The sequence below is a fragment of the Salmo trutta genome, chromosome 27, assembly GCF_901001165.1.
Source record: "Salmo trutta chromosome 27, fSalTru1.1, whole genome shotgun sequence".
In the NCBI taxonomy this organism is placed as follows: domain Eukaryota; kingdom Metazoa; phylum Chordata; class Actinopteri; order Salmoniformes; family Salmonidae; genus Salmo; species Salmo trutta.
This window is the reverse complement of record NC_042983.1, coordinates 4673399-4694737: the sequence shown is the minus strand read 5'-3', so window position 1 is coordinate 4694737 and position 21339 is coordinate 4673399. Positions and strand designations below refer to the sequence as shown.

Below are 21339 nucleotides of genomic sequence, written 5' to 3'. Positions count from 1 at the left end.
GTCTTGAACGCACGAACAAAACAGAGGATATTTGAACATAACTATGGATTATTTTGAACCAAACCAACATTTGTTGTTGAAGTAGAAGTCCTGGGAGTGCATTCTGACGAAGAACAGCAAAGGTAATCAAATTTTTCTAATAGTAAATCGGAGTTTGGTTAGGGCCAAACTTGGTGGGTGTCTAAATAGCTAGCCCATGATGGCTGGGCTATCTACTCAGAATATTGCAAAATGTGCTTTTGCCGAAAAGCTATTTTAAAATCGGACATAGCGAGTGCATAAAGGAGTTCTGTATCTATAATTCTTAAAATAATTGTTATGTTTTTTTGTGAACGTTTATCGTGAGTAATTTAGTAAATTCACCAGAGGTTTGCGGTGGGTATGCTAGTTCTGAACGTCACATGCTAATGTAAAAAGCTGGTTTTTGATATAAATATGAACTTGATTGAACAAAACATGCATGTATTGTATAACATAATGTCCTAAGATTGTCATCTGATGAAGATCATCAAAGGTTAGTGCTGCATTTAGCTGTGGTTTGGGTTTATGTGACATTATATGCTAGCTTGAAAAATGGGTGTCTGATTATTTCTGGCTGGGTACTCTGCTGACATAATCTAATGTTTTGCTTTCGTTGTAAAGCCTTTTTGAAATCGGACAGTGTGGTTAGATTAACGAGAGTCTTGTCTTTAAAATGGTGTAAAATAGTCATATGTTTGAGAAATTGAAGTAATAGCATTTCTAAGGCATTTCTATTTGAATAATGCGCCACGGGATTCCTCTGGCTGTTGAGTAGGTGGGACGATTTCGTCCCACGTACCCTAGAGATTAAATAATCTCCTGAACTGCCACCATAGCCCCAATCAGCACAGCCATTGGTTAAGCAGCATACAAAAACGTTTTCGATTTGAAACAGCAGGCCAGGGCTCAGGGTTGGAATATCCATTGCTGTGTTAATTTAAAATGTTTAAACATTTATTTAACTAGGCAAGTCAGTTAAGCACAAATTTTTATTTTACAATGAATGCCTACCCTGGCCAAACCCTCCCCTAACCCAATCACAGCTGGTTGTGATACAGCCAAGGATCAAACTATGGTCTGTAGTGACACCTCTAGCACAGAGATGCAATGCCTTAGACCGCTGCGCCACTCGGGAGCCCTCAAAATGCAGCCTAGTTTTGGCATAGGCTGATCAGGTAAATCCAGGTGAAAGCTATGAACCCTCATTGATTTCACTTGTTAAATCCACTTCCATCAGTGTAGTTGAAGGGGAGGAGACAGGTTAAAGAAGGATTTTTAAGCCTTGAGACATGGCTTTTGTATGTGTGCCATTCATAGGGTGAATGGGCAAGACAAAATATTTAAGTGCCTTTGAATGAGGTATGGTAGTAGGTGCCAGGCACGCTGGTTTGCGTCAAGCTCAACAGTTTCCCATGTGTATCAAGAATAGTCCACCACCCAAAGGACATCCAGCCAACTTGACACAACTGTGGGAAGCATTGGAACCAACATGGGCCAGCATCCCTGTGGAAGGCTTCCGACACCTTGTAGAGTCCATGTCCTGATGAATTGAGGCTGTTCTGAGGGCAAAATTACATGACCCTCCCCTGGACCATGTAAAAAAAAATCTAAACCCCCCCTTGACTGAAATTGAAAAAACATGACCCTCCCCCATTTTCCTCCAGGTAACCACTTTTTCCATTTCTATCTGTCCCTTAGTAAGGAAAACATGATCTACAGGGGAATACAAAAGGTGTCTTTGCTATCAATATCTAACATGATTAGTATCTAATAGAAATGTAATTCACAATGAAATAACTTCTATCTAGACTGAAGTGTATCAATGTTTTTCCATTTCTCAAATCTTATACTAGTCTTCTCAGAGCATCAGAATGAGTTAGTCTAAAGGCCTGGGGTGGTCTAGCTCTCTCCTCCTGCCTCATAATGTCTATCCTATCCATTAAACATAAAAAAAGAAAGGACTGCCCCACTCCTTAAAAAATAATAAGTTAGTCCAGTGTGAAATAAAGACAACAGAAAATCTGAGAAACACAGGAGAAGCTGAGGAGGCATAGTGGCATTACTGGACCTTTTCAAATGGCCAATTCTCTTTCCACAAGAGGATGTAAAGGAAGAAATTAGTTATTGACTTCTCCTCTCCCTCCCTCCTAACACTAATGCATTTACAGTATATGCAGCGGAAGAATCAGCTTGAGTGAACCTCCATAACTCACTGAAGAGGAGGGAGGGAAAGAGATGGAGGGAGGGTGAGGGGGTCTGATTTACATCGCCCAGCCAGGGCATCTGAGGTGCAGCCACTGAACGGGAGAGTTTTTACTGTAGGGCTCTGGTCAACAGTAGTGCACTATAAAGGGAATAGGGTACCATTTGGGACTCACTCAAAGTCCATGTCCCTCAGCCCCCTGCCTCTGTAATGCTTACTCTGTGGCAGTATGGGACCCCTCCAGCGTACTGTAACTCAGCTGCTCAAAGTCGATAGATTGAACCGTCATTTCCAACTGGCGTTTCATTGATCATCCGAGATGAAGCGTGAAATAAAATGGTTATGAGTCAGGCGAGACTGAGAGGAGCAATTGTCCATGCACAATGTTCTTGTCCTTTCTCAGAGAGAGAGAGAGAGAGAAGGGGGGTAGAGAGAGAGATAAAAAAACAAAGGAAGCGAAGCTAAGGGCAATTTCCTATTTTGGGTGGCCGAGACAGTTGTCTGTCTTAATAGTTTTTCTCCAGGTGGCCTGAGAGAGAGGGGCTATTACGGACACGGTACAGCAAATGGACAATCTCTCCCAAACACACGAAATGTTGTTTTTCAGAGGGTTGCCAGCCAAAGAGACAAGACACTGGCACCTATCTGTGGATGAGAAGTGGCAGAGGCTATGTCCCAAATGGCACCCTGTGAAATGTTCCAGCTACAGGCCCTTGTCAATGTTTTGTGATTTCAAGCTGTATGCGAAGGTTGAACACTTCTATTTGAATTGCATACACCAGGGTTTCCCAAACTAGGGGTCACAACCTGATTTGAAAATGGGGTCGCGAGGTAAAGTTTGTGCTTGGTTCATAGAACCGGGGTTGTTCTCTAGTAAGAAACTACATGCATATGTTTTGGCACTGATTAACTGTTGAAGCTCTCAATAAGATTCTTCCATTTTGCCCCGTTCTCATGCTCTTTGGTTACAATCAAAAATTCGACATGTCTTTTCAAGAAAAGCAAATCATCTTAGCAGCTTCAACAGCTGTGGGGGGGGGGGGGGGGGGGGAAGCATTCTCAAAACTTCGTTTGAACTGAATATTATATAGTGTAAAGTTTGGGTATTAATGTTCAATGCCTGCCAAAATGAATGGAGTTAGTGCTGAGGTACTAATGTCCAAGGCCTTCACGTACACCCAGAAGATGATCTAGGATATTTCACTTTAAGATATTTGGCTGCTGTTATAGGCTATATTTTTATGTTTGGTTTTTATATGTACTGTATGTGTATATGCATGTGTACCTATAGGTAACTGCCAAAATAACAGAAACACCAACATAAAGTGTCTAAATAGGTTAACATGTTAAACTCTGACCCCCCCGGTGGCATTTTCTAAACAATGCATAATATTATATACTACCCTCATAAAGTACATTTCGGTATTTTCAAAACTATACATCCTACAAACCCATGCTTAGTAAAGTACTGTTAGAAAGGTAAGAACTGTGGGATGCTGATAAAGGTGTCAGAAACAACTACAGAGCCTGAGATACAACAGGCCCTGAAATGTATATTATTTTTTTAAATTATTGTCCCCATTTAGGGAATAAGAGATTTGTAAGTTTAGGTTTGAGATAAAAATATGTCACCAATTACTATTCCCAAAAGATTTTCAAAAAAATTAAGAAAAACAATTGAAAAGTTTTAGGGAAAAAAAAAAAAAAAAGATCTGTTACCTAATGGTGGCGCGCTAAACACGCACACATTCCAATAGGAACAGAGACATTTGAAATGGCACAGGGCTTGTTCAACGTTCCTTGCCTTCATTTTTCGTCTTAAAAAAATAATGGTTCCAAGTGGCACCCTATCCCCATAGGGCTCTGTTCAAAAGTAGGGGGGAAAGTATAGTGTGCCAGTGGGCTGGCCTGTTAAAATAAAATAAAAGGCAGGGCTGTAGGCTGGATAAGACAGCGTCCGATCCCCTGGGGGAGTGACACTAATTAAAGCCCACGTCAGTGCACACAGATGGGACAGGCACATGATCATCTGTCACACCGCCCGTTAGACAACAGCTGGATCCAGACTGGCTTGATAGAGGCCCTCGTTATGGGGCTGACACCTGGCTGACGGACGGTGTCTTATTGCGCCTCAGTGACAGGATGACAAATAAGATGCATTTAGAGGAGTTTAGTTTATCCACTTGTCAGAGGAGAGAAAAGAGGCATTTTGTTTCTCTTAGCTTCTGTAAAATAACTTCAGAAAAGGCCTTGAATCCAAAGAGCAACATTAAATTAGCCTCGTGAAATCAGCCTGATCTTGATAGCTCACATTCTGTTTCACTGCTTGACCAGGCTAACATTGAATGTCCCTGTTTTTCTTACTCCATAATTCACAGGGCTATACATAACTTCGTCCATCTATAAACAACAGGTTATAGAACATTAACATCGCCACAATAATGCCTGCAATTACATACAGCCTTTGTGGTAATGAATCATTTATACACCTGGTGATGATGCAGGTGCAAACTGCATACTAAAAAGAAACAATAGTTTGATATCTGGCTGTTTCCCATTGATATCTGCCAGAGGTAGCAGACAGACAGGCCTCAAGTCAGTGTTTAACAGGCTGAGGTAAGAGAGAGGTAGAGGGGAAGAAAGAGGACATAAGAGAGAATAGAGAGAATGAGAGAGGGAGGGGGGGGTAAATGTGGGTAGGTGAGACAGACGGAGACGGCCTCCTGAGGAGAACAGACAGCCTCTTTACTTTCCTACTGCTCCTCCTCTAATGTCAATATCACTCACTCTGCAAGACTGCCATGGATGTAGACCCACAACATAACTCCGACAGAGCATTACACTGGAAAACAGTGTAGTTCTTATGGATCTCTGAATACACTGTGGAGTACAATTAACAACACTGAGGCAGAACATTTAAAAAATAAAATCAAAATATCTGAGGCTTGTAGTAGAATAGAGAAAGAAAAATAACCTGTAACTTTTCCAAAATTAACAGGTTCTCCAGAAATCCCAGTTGGAAGATTCCGCGAATCAGGAGGGAATAAACAGGGAATCTGGAATCTTCCAACCAGGATTTCTGGAAAACCTTTAGTCTATGCAGGTTGTCATCTCAGTGGCTAGAGTACCATCGGTCCCACAGAACTAGAATGAGTAGAACAGAAGAGGTCAGGACTCTGACTGGGCCACTAGAGAAGGTGTATTTTCTTCTGTTGAAGCCATTCTGTTGTTGATTTACTTCTGTGTTTTGGGTCGTTGTCCTGTTGCATCACCCAACTTCTGTTGAGCTTCAATTGGCAGACAGATAGCCTTACATTCTCCTGCAAAATGTCTTGATAAACTTGGGAATTCATTTTTCCGTTGATGATAGCAAGCTGTCCAGGCCCCGAGGCAGCAAAGCAGCTCCAAACCATACTTTACATTTGGGATGAGGTTTTGATGTTGGTGTGCTGTGCCTTTTTTTCTCCACACATAGTTGTGTGTTCCTTCCGAACAACTCAACTTTAGTTTCATCTGTCCACGGAATATTTTGCCAGTAGCGCTGTGGAACATCCAGATGCTCAGATGTGCAACTTCAGACGTGCAGCAATGTTCTTTTTTGGACAGCAGTGGCTTCTTCCGTGGTGTCTTCCCATGAACACCATTCTGGTTTAGTGTTTTACATATCGTAGACTCGTCAACAGAGATGTTAGCATCTTCCAGAGGTTTCTGTAAGTCTTTAGCTGACACCAGGATTCTTCTTAACCTCATTGAGCATTCTGCGCTCTTGCAGTCAACTTTGCAGGATGGCCACTCCTAGGGAGAGTAGAAACAGTGCTGAACTTTCTCCATTTATTGACAATTTATCTTAGGGACTGATGAACATCAAGGCTTTTAGAGATACTTTTGTAACCCTTTCCAGCTTTATGCAAGGCAACAATTCTTAATCTTGGGTCTTCTGAGATCTCTTTTGTTCGAGGCATGGTTCACATCAGGCAATGCTTCTTGTGAATAGTAAACTCACATTTTGTGAGTGTTTTTTATTGGGCAGGGCAGCTCTAACCAACATCTCCAATCTCGCCTCAATGATTGTACTGAAGTCAATAACCTAGGGGTTCACATACTTTTTCCAACCTACACTGTGAATGTTTAAATTGTGTATTCAATATAGACAAGAAAACACACATTATTGTATTTATCAGTTTAAGCAGACTGTGTTTGTCTGTTGTTATGACTTAGAGGAAGATCAGATCTAATGGGTTCACATTCTTTTTTCACTGTATTCCTGCCTCAGAAATCTGACCTGAAAACACAGCAGACTGAAGTTGAAAATAGAGTGCAATGAACTATGTTTAGTATATAGAATCAATGTCTTTAGTCGAGTAAAAAGCGTCTGCCATATTTCGAATCAGCAACACAGACCATAGCAGACTCTTTACCCCACTGCTTTGCTGCGTCAGAACCTCGCATTGTGTTTTTATTCACTGTGGTGGGGTGAAACATTTTCCATAGGATGTGTATGGTAATGGTCTGTAAATACCTTGAGTCCAGCGTGGTCTGCGGCTGAGCCTGGGTCCACTCCAGTAATGTATATGCCCAGGCCGTACTCTGCCCCTCCTCTGATCATCAGGCCTAGAGAGAGACCATCGTTCAGGTTTAGGGTGATCTGCAGGGATACACAGACAGAGGGGACAGGGATCAGTGGTCGTGTTCATAAAGTGTGCTGATCTAGGATCAGGTCTTCCCTGTCTATATAATCTTATTCATTATGATCTAAAAGGCAAATCCTTGATCAGCACTCCTATTGTGAGTTGATTGATACATATGGCCCCAGACCTCCTGGAAGTGACAGTGATCAGTAATAATAATAACAAGAATAACAATAATACATGGAACATACAGTATAGAGCTTTTCAATGATCTAAAGTCACTAGGCAATTGTTGAAACTAAACAAAACAACAGAGATCATAACAAGACAACACCAGACTAACAGAAGGAAGAAACATAAACATTAAACAAAGAGAATGGGAGGGGCATAAAGAAGGGAAAAGAGTGACGTGTCAGTGTATGAGTGAGCGAGCAGGTGTTGTGTGTATGAGAGAGAGTACGTGTGGGAGAGAGGGTGGGGGGGGCAAGGTGGCCTGCTGTGGTGGAATGTAGTGAGCGTGTGGGTTGATAGGGGAGAAGAAGGTCAGAGAGGTAAGGGGGATAAGGTGGTGAAGGGCTTTGTTGTTCAGAAGGAGGATCTTGTAGTTAATGCGTTGGGAGACAAGGAGCCAGTGGAGTTCATGGAGGACAGGGATGATGTGCTGCCAGGACTTAGTGTGGGTGAGGAGTTGGGCCACAGAGTTTTGAACCATTTGGAGCTTATGGAGGGAGCTTGCATTGATGCCGGAGAGTAGTCAGTTGCAGTAGTTGAGACGGTAGGTGATGGATGAGGGTTTCATCAGCAGGACGGGAGAGGGAGGACCTGACTTTGGAAATATTGCGGATGTGGAAGATAAGGATTTGACAGTCTGTCGGATGTGGTGGTCGAAGGAGAGGGTGGAGGCCAGGATGACGCCAAAGTTGGTGCGTGGTGTCATCAATTTTGAGAGTGAGGTTGCTAACTTTGCTGAGTGTGATTTTGGTGCCTAATAGGAAGAGTTTAGTTTTGTAATTCTTTAGCTTGAGGAAGTTGTGTTGCATCCAGGTTTTTATTGCAGAGAGACAGGATTCAATGAGGGTCAGTGGTGGGTCGAGGAGGTATTTGGTGCTGAGGTATGTCTGGGAGTCGTCAGCGTATCTGTGGAAGTCGAGGTTGAAGTGGCGGAGGATCTGACCAAGGGGGAGGATGGAGAAGAGAAGGGGCCCTGCACAGAGCCCTGGGGGACACCCTGTGTGACAGCAGCAGAGTCAGAAGTATGGCCTTTGAGGGCAATGTAGTGGGTCCGGTTGGTACGATGTGATTGTAGCCATGAGAGTGCGGCGCTCCAACACCCAGACCCTGAGCAGGACTTGATGGTTCACCACGTAAAAGGCGGCACTCAGGTGGCGGAGAATCAGGATGTTGAGGGCACCAGCATCAGCAGAGGTTAGGAGGTCGTTGATGAATTTGAGGAGGGCAGTTTCAGTACTGTGGATGGGGCGGAAACCAGACTGGAGAGGCTCAAATAGGTTATTGTTCAGGAGGTGGGTTTGTAGTTCAAATCAAATTGTATTTGTCACATGCTTCGCATGCTTTGTAAAAAGGTGTAGACTAACAGTGAAATGCTTACTAATAAACAATAGAAGGAATAAATACACATTGAGTAACGATAACTTGGCTATTTTCACTGGGTACCAGTACCGAGTTGATAATTGAGGTAGATGTGTACAGTGCCGTGAAAAAATATTTGCACCCTTTCTGATTCTCTATTTTTGCATATTTTTATTTTACATTTTGCAACCCTTTTTTCTCCCCAATTGGTAGTAGTTACAGTCTTGTCTCATCGCTGCAACTCACGTACGGACTCGGGAGAGGCGAAGGTCGAGAGCCATGCGTCCTCCGAAACCCAACCAAGCTGCACTGCTTCTTGACACTGCCCATCCAACCCGGAAGCCAGCCGCACCAATGTGTCAGAGGAAACACCGTACACCTGGCGACCTGGTCAGCGTGCACTGCGCCCAGCCCACCACAGGAGTCGCTAGTGCGTGATGAGACAAGGATGTCCCTGTCGGCCAAACCCTCCCTAACCGGATGACGATGGGCCAATTGTGCGCCACCCCATGGGCCTCTTGGTCGCGGCCGGCTGCAACAGAGCCTGGACTCGAACCCAGAATCTCTGGTGGCACAGCTAGCACTGCGATGCTGTGCCTTAGACCACTGCACCACCCGGGAGGCCCTTATTTTTGCATATTTTGATACTGAATGTTATCAGATCTTCACCCAAAACCTAATATTAGATAAAGGGAACCTGAGTTTACAGTGTTTGGTTTTCGCCAGGCATAATGGGACCCATGTCATCTAAAAAGTTGATTCAAGTTTGGCAAAAAGCATCTGGAAGCACCTGGATGATCATCAAGACTCTTGGAAGAATGTTCAATGGACAGATGATTCAAAAGTATATATTTTTGGATGACATGGGTCCCATTATGCCTAGCAAAAACCAAACACTGCATTCCACGGTAAGAACCTTTGGGGCGGCAGGTAACCTAGTTGTCAGTGCGTTGGGACAGTAACCAAAAGGTTGCTGGATCAAATCCCCGAGCTGACAAGGTAAAAATCTGTCGTTCTGCCCCTGAACAAGGCAGTTAACCCACTGTTCTCCGGTAGGCTGTCATTGTAAATAAGAATGTGTTCTTAACTGACTTGCCTAGTTAAAGGTTAAATTAAGAAAAATATTTTTTTGAGTCGAACATAGTGATGGTTTGGGGATGCTTTGCTGCCTCAGGACCTGGACGACTTGCCTTAATAGAAGGAACCATGATTTCTGCTCTGTATCAGATAATTCCATAGAAGAATGTCAGGCCATCCATCTGTGAGCTGAAGCTGGAGCGCATCTGGGTCATGCAGCAAGACAATGATCCAAAACACCCAATCAAGTGTACATGAAAATGTTTATGAAATAAATATATAATTGTTGTGTTGACTCAGGTTCACTATATCTAATATTAGGTTTTGGTTAAAGATCTGATTCAGTATCAAAAATATGCAAAAGTACAGAAAATTTGAAAGGGGCAAATACCATTGTGTTGTCTGCAAACTTAATGATGATGTTGGAGTCGCCCGCTGCCATACAGTCGTGGTTGAAGAGGGAGTTCAGGAGGAGACCAAGCACACACCCCTGAGGGGCCCACATGTTGATGGTCAGCGTGGCAGATGTGTTGTTGCCTACCCTCACCACCTGGGGGCTGCACGTCAGGAAATCCAGATCCAGTTGCAGAGGGAGGGGTTGGAGATGGGGCGATAGTTGTTGAGGATGGAGGTATCTAGTCCGGGCTTCTTTAGGATGGGGGTGACTGCATTTATTTTGTAGTCTGATGGGACAGCTCCATGGGCCAGGGAGAAATCGATGTGGAGCTCCCCTCTGAGCATCCAAACACCCAGAATACATCCCAAATGGCACCCTATTCACATGAGCCCTAGTCCAAATGAGTGCCCTTTATAGTGAATAGGGTGCCATTTGGGATGTAGCCTGTGTTCTCCTTTCTCCAGTGTTTGCCCACCTCTCTCATATATTGATGTGAAACTGCATCGTCAGCTCCACAGACCAGGCAGGGTGGGCGGGGGTACGATAGAGTTTTGCACAGCGCTGCAGATTTAGATGGAAACTTTGATGATGGCCAAACGCGTCCAAACAGATTTACATTCACTAAATAAACCGTGGGAATACTGGGCTAGCCAGGGGGCAGACTTAATCCTACAGAAAATTGCTTATTTTTCGCTGCATTTGGATGAGACTCGAATGGCCTGAGATGTTATATGTCATTAATGTTGACAGTGATATAGTTTCTCTGGACGTGGGCCTGAGACATTGTTACTACCATTGATATCTCAGCACAGGCCCCAGGCAGGGATGATGTGTTGCTTGTCTGCGTCTAAAATGGCACTCTATTCCCTATGTACTGCACTACTTTTGAACATAGGGCACTACATAGGGAATAGGGTGCCATTTGGGAAGCAGCCCGAGTCAGGGGACATGAATCTCTACCAATAGAGAGTCAGGTCTTTACTTTGGGACTCCTCCTTTGCTGGGCACCTAGCCTTCTTTGTGGGAATTGATGTTACCTCTGCACCTCCATACACACTCATTTGTATAGCATGGTTGCTGGCAAGGGCATTCTTTACCATGTATATTTAAGATGTCAAGACACAGGTCAAGTAGTTAGCATTTGATTCCTTGTAATAGCAAACCTACATGGCTGTCCGAGCAGCCCGACCACGGACCTACCAAAAATTGTCTACCAACGCAGCTCTGCTTCCCCGGCAACAGAATGTGTGGATGGATAGAGAAATTGTTTGAACCGTGCTGAGAATTCAAAAAGATATGACAACCAATGGTCCAATATCGTACTCACTGTCTTCTCAGCCCTCTCCTGTGTGTGTCCACGTCTCTGGCTGTCCTGCTGTCCCAGGGTGCTGTGCTGCTCCTGCTCCAAGTCGGAGGGAGGGGAGACACTGCGGCCCTGAGGGTCCACCCAGGTGTAGATGTGGTTGGTGATAAAACCGCCAGGGATACGGCCCACAGAACACACTGACATGGTCAGCTTCTTACAGCCCTTCAGGACCTGCATAGAGGAGGGAGGGGATTCAATTTAATTCGATTTTTAAAAAAAACGTTATTGATCCCAAAGGGCAATTTAATTTGGAGATGTGAGAGTAAGTAACCACAACTACATGAGAACATACAACAAACATACCATAAATGACACACACACAGGAGAGTGAGCACTAGAAGATGGGGAGGGAAGAAGAGGACAGGGGTGAGTTGTTTGCTAACTTCAGTCATGACGTGTTCATCCTCTGTAGCTTACACACACACTCATTCCACATTCCGCTTTGTGTCACAGCCGGATATACCCCTCACATCATCCTAGCTGATTACATACGTAAATGCTCCACCATTACATAAGATATGGATGTTTTCAGATTGATTGGTGATATAGACACAGCGTTTTTATTGTCCTCTCGGGATGAATCGCTGTGTTTACCATCGTCATACCTCCGTCATTGATTTCATTATGTTCTGTTTGAAAACAGTGAAGCTCGTAACGAGCGGAGGGAGTGTCTTGCGGCAGCCACATCATTCCGCTCCTTTATGAATTGGAGGCAGCTCTCCGAGTGACTGTCCTCTGACTCATATGCACTGACGGAGCTATGACAGAAACGCACAGGGACACACTGACATAGACAAACACACAAGGTTACACACACAGGGCCAAACACGCGCGCACACTAGTACACACACTCAAACAAACAAACACACAGCACATGCCTCTCTATACAACACAGTCTGAGGGGGCAGGGTGATAAGGATTTCCCTGGAGGCCCCAAGCTGTCCCTCTCTACAGGATGGCTATCAGAGGGAGACAGAGAGGACAGACAGACAGAGAGAGAGAGATGTGTATCTGAGAGTGGCAGATTGGCTGCTTTTATCTTTCTGAGTGCATATATCTGTTTTTCTTCCTAGAAAAATAGTTCTGGAGAAAATTGAAAACAATTTTCTGCTATACTGTTATATGTAGCTGTACTGTATCTGTCTTTTATTGTGGATGAATAGAGTAATCTGGAAGTGAGTCATCTGTAAATAGGAGTTGCTCATCCTCTGTTCTTTTATGGTAAAGAGAGCTCAGGTTGCTTCACCCTGACCACACTGAATCCACGCGCCTATCAAATCAAGCTTTATTTATACAGCACATTTCAGACATGGAATGCAATATAATGCGCTTCACAGGAAAAAAAAACTATGAAAATAAAAACTTAAATATTTACTACACAACAAACAAGAGGATAAAAAAAACAAGAATAACAATAAAAACTGAACTACTAAAAAGCAACCTGAAGAAAGGCAAAGATAAAATGTGTGTTTTAAGATCTCTTTTAAATATGTCCACAGTTTCGGCCCCCCTCAGGTTCTCTGGCAGGCTATTCCAGAGGCTGGGTGCATAGTAACTAAAGGCTGCCTCCCATGCCTCTTGGTCCTAGGCTTTGGGATAGTGAAAAGGCCAGTGCCAGAGGGAGCGACTGGGGACCTACTACACTAGGTACATAACTTAAAAGCATGTCTGACATGGATTTAAAAACAATTGACAAATCTTAAAATGAATTCTAAAACTCACAGGCAGCCAGTGCACAGACCTTAAAACCGGTGTGCTCTCCGTCTGGTCTTGGTCAGTACCCGTAGTGCAGGATTCTGTATGTTTTGCAGTTGATATTCGTAGTAGTCAGCAGGATAAGTGCACTCTACATGTGTGTCTGGGTCATTAGACAACATTAGACATGCACCTGTCTGGGGAGTGGGCATGTCTGGTTATTGTTGTACCATTGCTATGGCCTAATATTTACTGTTGCTATGGTTACGCCTATTGGGAATTTGTGTGTCCATTATACAGTTGAAGTCAGAAGTTTTTACATACACCGCAGCCAACTACATTTCAACTCAGTTTTTCACAATTCCTGACATTTAATCCTAGTAAGAATTCCCTGTCCTAGGTCAGTTAGGATCACCACTTTATTTTAAATATGTGAAATGTCAGAATAATAGTAGAGAGAATGATTTATTTCAGCTTTTATTTCTTTCATCACATTCCCAGTGGGTCAGAAGTTTACATACGCGCAATTAGTATTTGGTAGCATTGCCTTTAAATTGTTTAACTTGGGTCAAACATTTCGGGTAGCCTTCCACAAGCTTCCCACAATAAGTTAGGTGAAGTTTGGCCCATTCCTCCTGATAGAGCTGGTGTAACTGAGTCAGGTTTGTAGGCCTCCTTGCTCACACACACTTTTTCAGTTCTGCCCACAAATGTTCTATAGGATTGAGGTCAGGGCTTTGTGATGGCCACTCCAATACCTTGACTTTGTTGTCCTTAAGCCATTTTGCCACAACTTTGGAAGTATGCTTGGGGTCATTGTCCATTTGGAAGATCCATTTGCGACCTAGCTTCAACTTCCTGACTGATGTCTTGATGTTGCTCCAATATATCCACATACTTTCCCTTCCTCATGATGCCATGTATTTTGTGAAGTGCACCAGTCCCTCCTGCAGCAAAGCACCCCCACAACATGATGCTGCCACCCCCGTGCTTCACGTTGGAATGGTGTTCTTCGGCTTGCAAGCCACCCCCTTTTCCCTCCAAACATAACAATGGTCATTATGGCTAAACAGTTCTATTTTTGTTTCATCAGACCAGAGGACATTTCTCCAAAAAGTATGATCTTTGTCCCCATGTGCAGTTGCAAAACGTAGTCTGGCTTTTTTATGGCGGTTTTGGAGCAGTGGCTTCTTCCTTGCTGAGTGGCCTTTCAGGTTATGTCGATATAGGACTCGTGTTACTGTGGATATAGATACTTTTGTACCTGTTTCCTCCAGCATCTTCACAAGGTCCTTTGCTGTTGTTCTGGGATTTATTTGCACTTTTCACACCAAAGTACGTTCATCTCTAGGAGACAGAATGCGTCTCCTTCCTGAGTGGTATGACGGCTGTGTGTTCCCATGGTGTTTATACTTGCGTACTGTTGTTTGTACAGATGAACGTGGTACCTTCAGGCTTTTGTAAATTGCTCCCAAGGATGAACCAGACTTGTGGAGGTCTACACTATTTTTATGAGGTCTTGGCTGATTTCTTTTGATTTTCCCATGATGTGAAGCAAAGAGGCACTGAGTTTGAAGGTAGGCCTTGAAATACAGAAATCATGTCAATTATGTCAATCAGAAGCTTCTAAAGCCATGACATAATTTTCTGGAATTTTCCAAGCTGTTTAAAGGCACAGTCAACTTAGTGTATGTAAACTTTTGACCCACAGGAATTGTGATACAGTTATAAGTGAATTATAAGTGAAATAATCTGTCTGTAAACAATTGTTGGTAAAATGACTTGTGTCATGCACAAAGTAGATGTCCTAACTGACTTGCCAAAACTATAGTTTGTTAATTAACAAGACAATTGTGGAGTGGTTGAAAAACGACTTTTAATGACTCCAACCTAAGTGTATGTCAACTGTACCTCGTGGAGTGGTCAACAGAATAGGTGCGCTCTGTATGTGTGGCTAGGTCATTGGACACCATTGGACATGCACCTGTCTCGGGAGTGGACATGTCTGTTTATTTTTGTACCATTGCTATGGCTCTAATGTTTCTATGCCCTAATATGAAACGAAACTAAAATTAGTGCAAGGCAAAAAGATTTGAACTCACAGGCTCCGGTATTTACTGAATATTTCCACAACATAAATGGTGAGTTTGCTAGGAGTGGCGAAAAGGGACCAGAGACGGTGAAAATCTGCAGCTGCGGACGGGGCTTCTTGGATGAACTGCACAAATAAATGTGGCCACTTGAAAAACAAGGTAAGCTTAGTTCTTGTCTATAGTATAGAGATTGTGTGGTTCGCTCCAGAAACCTGCCTCAGCGGTAGGTCACAAAGTGGGTCTCTCCAAATTTGCCGAACCAAAGAAATATTGGGAGCTTTTGAGTTCAAATGAAATGCATGCAAAATAATGACGGGATAAAAAGCTTTGAGGGTTGCAACAGTGAAAATAGAGTATAGTAATTGGTGTGTAACCAATTGCAGAGGGAGATTTATGTGCTTAATCTGGCTTGACTAGCTCAGTTGAGTGGGGTTATTCACTAATTTGTTCGGGCAGTTCATCTGTTCATTCTGTTTGAGTTCTGACTGTGTTGTCTGATTCAGTTTGGCTGGACTTATTTGTTTAGACATGTTTTGAGTTTGCGCACAAAACACAGCCCATTCATCTTATTCAATCAGTCCGAGTCAGCGGGTCATTCAATTCATCCAGCTCGCTCAGTTGCTCATCTGGGGTGGGTGTGTTCAGTCTTGTTCAGGTTGTCTGTCTGCCCTGTTGACTGTTCTGTTTGATCGAGTTTGGAGTGGCAACTGTCCATCTGCATGGTCAAATAAAATGAAACAGAAATCCTGTGATAACGCTTATCGTGTTGAGGAAGTGAATCGATAAGGACTGCTTGGATGGGTAGAAATCCTGTGATACCGCCTATTGCATTGAGGAAATTAATTGATCAATGGGGACTGCTTGGAATACTGCCTTTTCTGTGTTGAGGAAGTGAATCAGAAAAATGCTGAATTTTCAGGTTGCTTAGAAAAGCATGAGAGAGTGTGAAAGTGAGTGTAAAAGTTATCTGCTGTTGGTGGCGAAAGGGCCACGCACCTCTCCCGAACTGTTGCTTAACCTCACTAGGGTAGGGGCAGTATTTTCACGTCCGGATGAAAAGCGTGCCCAAAGTAAACTGCCTGCTACTCGGGCCCAGAAGCTAGGATATGCATATTATTAGTAGATTTGGATAGAAAACACTCTGAAGTTTCTAAAACTGTTTGAATGATATCTGTGAGTATAACAGAACTCACATGGCAGGCACAAACCTGAGAAAAATCCAACCAGGAAGTGGGAAATCTGAGGTTTGTAGTTTTTCAAGTGATTGCCTATCCAATATACAGTGTCTGTGGGGTCAGATTGCACTTCCACTAGATGTCAGTCTTTAGAACGTTGTTTCAGGCTTCTATTGTAAAGGGGGAGCGAATAAAACCACCTAGAGTAAGTGGACCAGCTGAAAGCTATGAGTTGTTTATCGCGCGCAGCTGTGTGCACGGGCTCCGTTCCTTTTCATTTCTAAAGACAAAGGAATTGTCCGGTTGGAATATTATTGAAGATTTATGATAAAAACATCCTAAAGATTGATTCTATACATGATTTGACATGTTTCTACAAACTGTAATAGAACTTTTTAGACATTTCGTCTGGACTTAGTGCGCGCGCCTTGTGCATTTGGAATAGTGAACCAAACGCGCAAACAAAATGGAGGTATTTGGACATAAAGATTAACTTTATCGAACAAAACAAACATTTATTGAGGGACTGGGATTCCTGGGAATGCATTCTGATGAAGATCATCAAAGGTAAGTTAATATTTATAACGCTATTTCTGACTTTTGTTGACTCCACAACATGGCGGGTATCTGTATGGCTTGTTTTGGTGGCTGAGCGCTGTACTCAGATTATCGCATGGTGTGCTTTCACCGTAAATCTTTTTTGAAATCTGACACAGCGGTTGCATTAACCTCCCTGGGCAAGGTGGGACGCTTGCAACAGCCAGTGGAATCGCATGGCGCGAAATACAAATACCTCATAAATGCTATAACTTCAATTTCTCAAACATATGACTATTTTACACCATTTTAAAGACAAGACTCTCGTTAATCTAACCACACTGTCCGATTTCAAAAAGGCTCTACAGCGAAAGCAAAACATTAGATTATGTCAGGAGAGTACCCTGCCAAAAATAATCACACAGCCATTTTCAAAGCATGCATATATGTCACAAAAATCAAAACCACAGCTAATGTAACGGCTGTCTTCGTGAAGAGAGGACCAAGGCGCAGCGGGTTGCGTGCTCATCATTATATTTATTGAATGTGAACACCAAAAAACAATAAACAACGAAACGACGACAGGAAACAGTTTTGTATGCTACACCAACGCAATGCAAAAACAACTACCCACAATTAACAAACAAAACACATCCCTATATATAGGACTCTAAATCAAAGGCAACTACAAACACCTGCCTTCAATTGAGAGTCCAACACTCAATTACCTAACATAGAAAATACTAAACTAGAAAGAACATAACCCAAAACCCGGAAATAATAAATCAAACACCCTTCTAAACAAACCACCACCCCGAACCACATAAAACAAAATACCCTCTGCCACGTCCTGACCAAACTACAATCACAAATAACCCCTATACTGGTCAGGACGTGACAGCTAAATGCAGCACTAACCTTTGATGATCTTCATCAGATGACACTCCTAGGACATTATGTTATACAATACATGCATGTTTTGTTCAATCAAGTTCATATTTATATCAAAAACCAGCTTTTTACATTAGCATGTGATTGTCACGCCCTGACCAGGTGAACTCTTCTATTTTGGTCAGGGTGTGGCATTTCTATAGTTTATTTTCTATGTTTTTGGTATAGCCTTGCTTTGGGGCGTATTTTTATGTTGGGTTCTGTCGATTCCCAATCAGAGACAGCTGTCGCTAGTTGCCTCTGATTGGGGAATCATATTTAAGTTCCTTTTCCCCCCACGATGTTTGTGGGTTGTTGTCTCTTTGATTTTGAGCAGCTAACGTATCGGTATTTTCTTGATTTTGTGTACGTGTTTATTTCGGTGTAAAAGAATAAACGTGTGTTCGCTCCCAGCTGCGTTTTGGTCCGCTTCCTCGTTACCTGACGCCGAACGTTACAGTGATGTTCAGAACTAGCATACCCACCGAAAACTTCCGGTGAATTTACTTAATCGTGAGTAATTAACGTTCACAAAATACATAACAATTATTTTAAGAATTCTAGATACAGAACTCCTTTATGCAATCGCGGTGTCAGATTTTAAAATAGCTTTTCGGCGAAAGCACATTTTGCAATATTCTGAGTAGATAGCCCGGCCATCACGGCTAGCTAATTTGACACCCACCAAGTTTGGCCCTCACCAAACTCAGATTTACTATAAGAAAAGTTGGATTACCTTTGCTGTTCTTCGTCAGAATGCACTCCCCAGACTTCTACTTCAACAACAAATGTTGTTTTGGTTCGAAATAATCCATAGTTATATCCAAATAGCTCTGTTTTGTTCGTGCGTTGAGGTCCCTATCCGAAGGGTGAAGCGCGGGCGCATTTCGTGACAAAAAATGTCAAAATATTCCATTACCGTACTTCGAAGCATGTCAAACGCTGTTTAAAATCAATTTTTATGCGATTTTTCTCATAAAATATCGATAATATTCCAACCGGGCGACGTTATATTCATTCATAGACTGAAAGAAAAACATGGAGTCCTCTCGTGGACGCGCACTCCAGTGTCACTGTTCTCAGCCTGACCACTGACAAAAACTCCTGCTGTTTTTCGCCCAGAGACTGCAGAGACGTCATTCCACTTTCTGGCGCCTTTGGAGAGCCAATGGAAGCCTTATAAAATGTCACGTTACAGCAGAGATGCTGTATTTTTGATAGAGATGCCCTAGAAGGATAACAAATTGTCAGACAGGGCCTTCCTGTATGGAATCTTCTCAGGTTTTGGCCTGCCATATGAGTTCTGTTATACTCACAGACACCATTCAAACAGTTTTAGAAACTTTAGAGTGTTTTCTATCCAAATCTAATTATATGCATATTCTCGTTTCTGGGCAAGAGTAGTAACCAGTTTAAATCGGGTACGTTTTTTTATCCGGCCGTGCAAATACTGCCCCCTAGCCCCAACAGGTTAAGGAGAAGTGTATCTATAATCCTATGCATAACACTTGTATCTTTCATCAACGTTTATGAGTATTTCTGTAAATTGATGTGGCTCTCTGCAAAATCACCGGCTGTTTTGTAGGAAAAACATTACTGAAGATAACGCGCCAATGTAAACTGAGATTTTTGGATATAAATATGAACTTTATCGAACAAAACATACATGTATTGTGTAACATGAAGTCCTATGAGTGCCATCTGATGTTTTATCTCTTTCTGCTTTTTGTGATTCCTCTCTTTGGCTGGAAAATGGCTGTATGTTTTTTTGTGACTAGGCGCTGACCTAACATAATCATATGGTATGCTTTCGCCGTAAAGCCTTTTTGAAATCAGAAACTGTGGCTGGATTAACAAGAAGTTTATCTTTAAAATGGTGTATAATACTTGTATGTTTGAGGAATTTTAATTATGAGACTTCTGTTGTTTTGAATTTGGCGCCCTGCAATTTCACTGGCTCTTGTCGAGTGGGACGCTAGCGTCCCACATACCCCAGAGAGGTTAAAGTGTGACCTGGTAGGGAGGACTCACCCAGTCCCGCACTAAAGGAGGGGAGTGTGAATGGTACATGAATAACCATTGAAGTAATATGATACTAGAAGTTTGAATAGTTAGGATAAATTAAAAAATATATGAACATTAAGTGAAATAGTAATAAAAGTCAAGATGACATTAGCGATTGCCGGTAAGGCCATTAAAAATGGCCTACTCTGTTGCAAGGAAGAATAATATACAGTACAGAGAAATATAGAAATTGGAACATTTGAAGTAAGAATATACTCAAAAAGAGAGAACAATTATTTTAAAAAACTAGAGACAGGGGCAATAACCAATAGACCGAGTACAACAATCAGAGAAACAAAAATAACGTGGATATAAATAGGAGAGAATATGGTGTGGTCAAGTCGTTCAGGGCTTTAACAGACCCTTAGAAAGATTTAGCCCTGGACGAGTAGAGAAATCTAAGAACAAGAGAAAGAAAGTGGTTTTAATAAAGTGAATAGCACAATAAAACAAAACTAGGGAGCAAAGAATAAATACGGATATCACAGGAAAATAGGGAGAAGCTTGGAAAATACTTAATAAAGGTGTCTAATATAGAAGGGAGTGAAGAAATCTAAAACACCCTAGACACATTAGGGAGAGGTTTGGGAATAATAATTATTCATATGTCGACAAACGGCCCTGTTTCTCTCCGTAATATGAAGCTAGAGGATTTTAATAAAAACATTGAGTCGCTGAAAGAAGTGCATGAAAATTCTACCAATTCGGCTCAAATATGGGAAGAATTGAGCAAACTGGATAATATTGGGCAACATTTCCCTGCTAACGGAGAATTCAAATCAAATAAAGAATTCAGGGAGGCAATTATGAATTGGCACAATCACATAAAATCAAAAGCTCAATATACCAGCGTATTGATGTTAGCGTTCTATCAGCGTAATCGCATGAACCAACCGCACTATTTGAGTATGGATACTGTTGAATGGGGTACTTGGTAGAATCGCTCAGGCTATTTTGTTAGGATTTCAAAGCTCTAGTTTGGATGTACCAGAGTGCAGAATAACTGATGAATTTACGAATGCTCAACGCCGGGTTGAATATGGCCGGTGTTAGTAAACGTCAGGGAAATAACGTTATTTGAATTATTGTCAGCAGCACAGTTAGTCACCAAAGTTTTTAACAAACTTTAGCCAGTTAGCTTGGGTACTTGATTGCCTTGTGGGAAAAAAAGTATTAGGCATTATGAATCAAAGTTTGGATCAACCCTGTTCATTAGCGGATTTTGGGGTTGAATAATCCTTGTGAGAATCAAGGACAGTGGATATTAGGTAACATTCCAAGTAATCAGAATTATAGTTTGTCGCATCAATGGGTGTTGTGAAGTTATTAAACGTGTACTTTTTTCTCTTTCCTTTTCAAGTCAATATGTTTATTAGGTTTCGAGGAATGTATATTGACTAATTGATTTGAGAATGTTGTAGTATGTTTATAACTAAAGAAGTGCATTATTAGGAGTAGTGACAAGTGTGTTATGGGTTAGATGGAATGATATATGTGCAAATGAATCTGTAGCAGGAGGAGGTGTTTGACACAGAATGTTTACATAGGTATGTTAAGTGGGAT

The 21339-nt window shown here is 42.3% G+C and overlaps 1 protein-coding gene across 1 annotated transcript in view; it reads right to left on the bottom strand.

Annotated features, from left to right (window-relative positions):
• The window catches only part of LOC115164040 (whirlin-like), a 103107-nt gene that overhangs the window by 38316 nt on the left and 43452 nt on the right, over positions 1-21339 (bottom strand). Inside the window, exons 2-3 of the mRNA XM_029716170.1 lie at positions 11244-11453; positions 6744-6869 (exon numbers count right to left, since the gene is read on the bottom strand). Of these exons, the coding sequence (XP_029572030.1) occupies positions 6744-6869; positions 11244-11453 (336 nt within the window). The remainder of the gene's footprint in view (positions 1-6743; positions 6870-11243; positions 11454-21339) is intronic.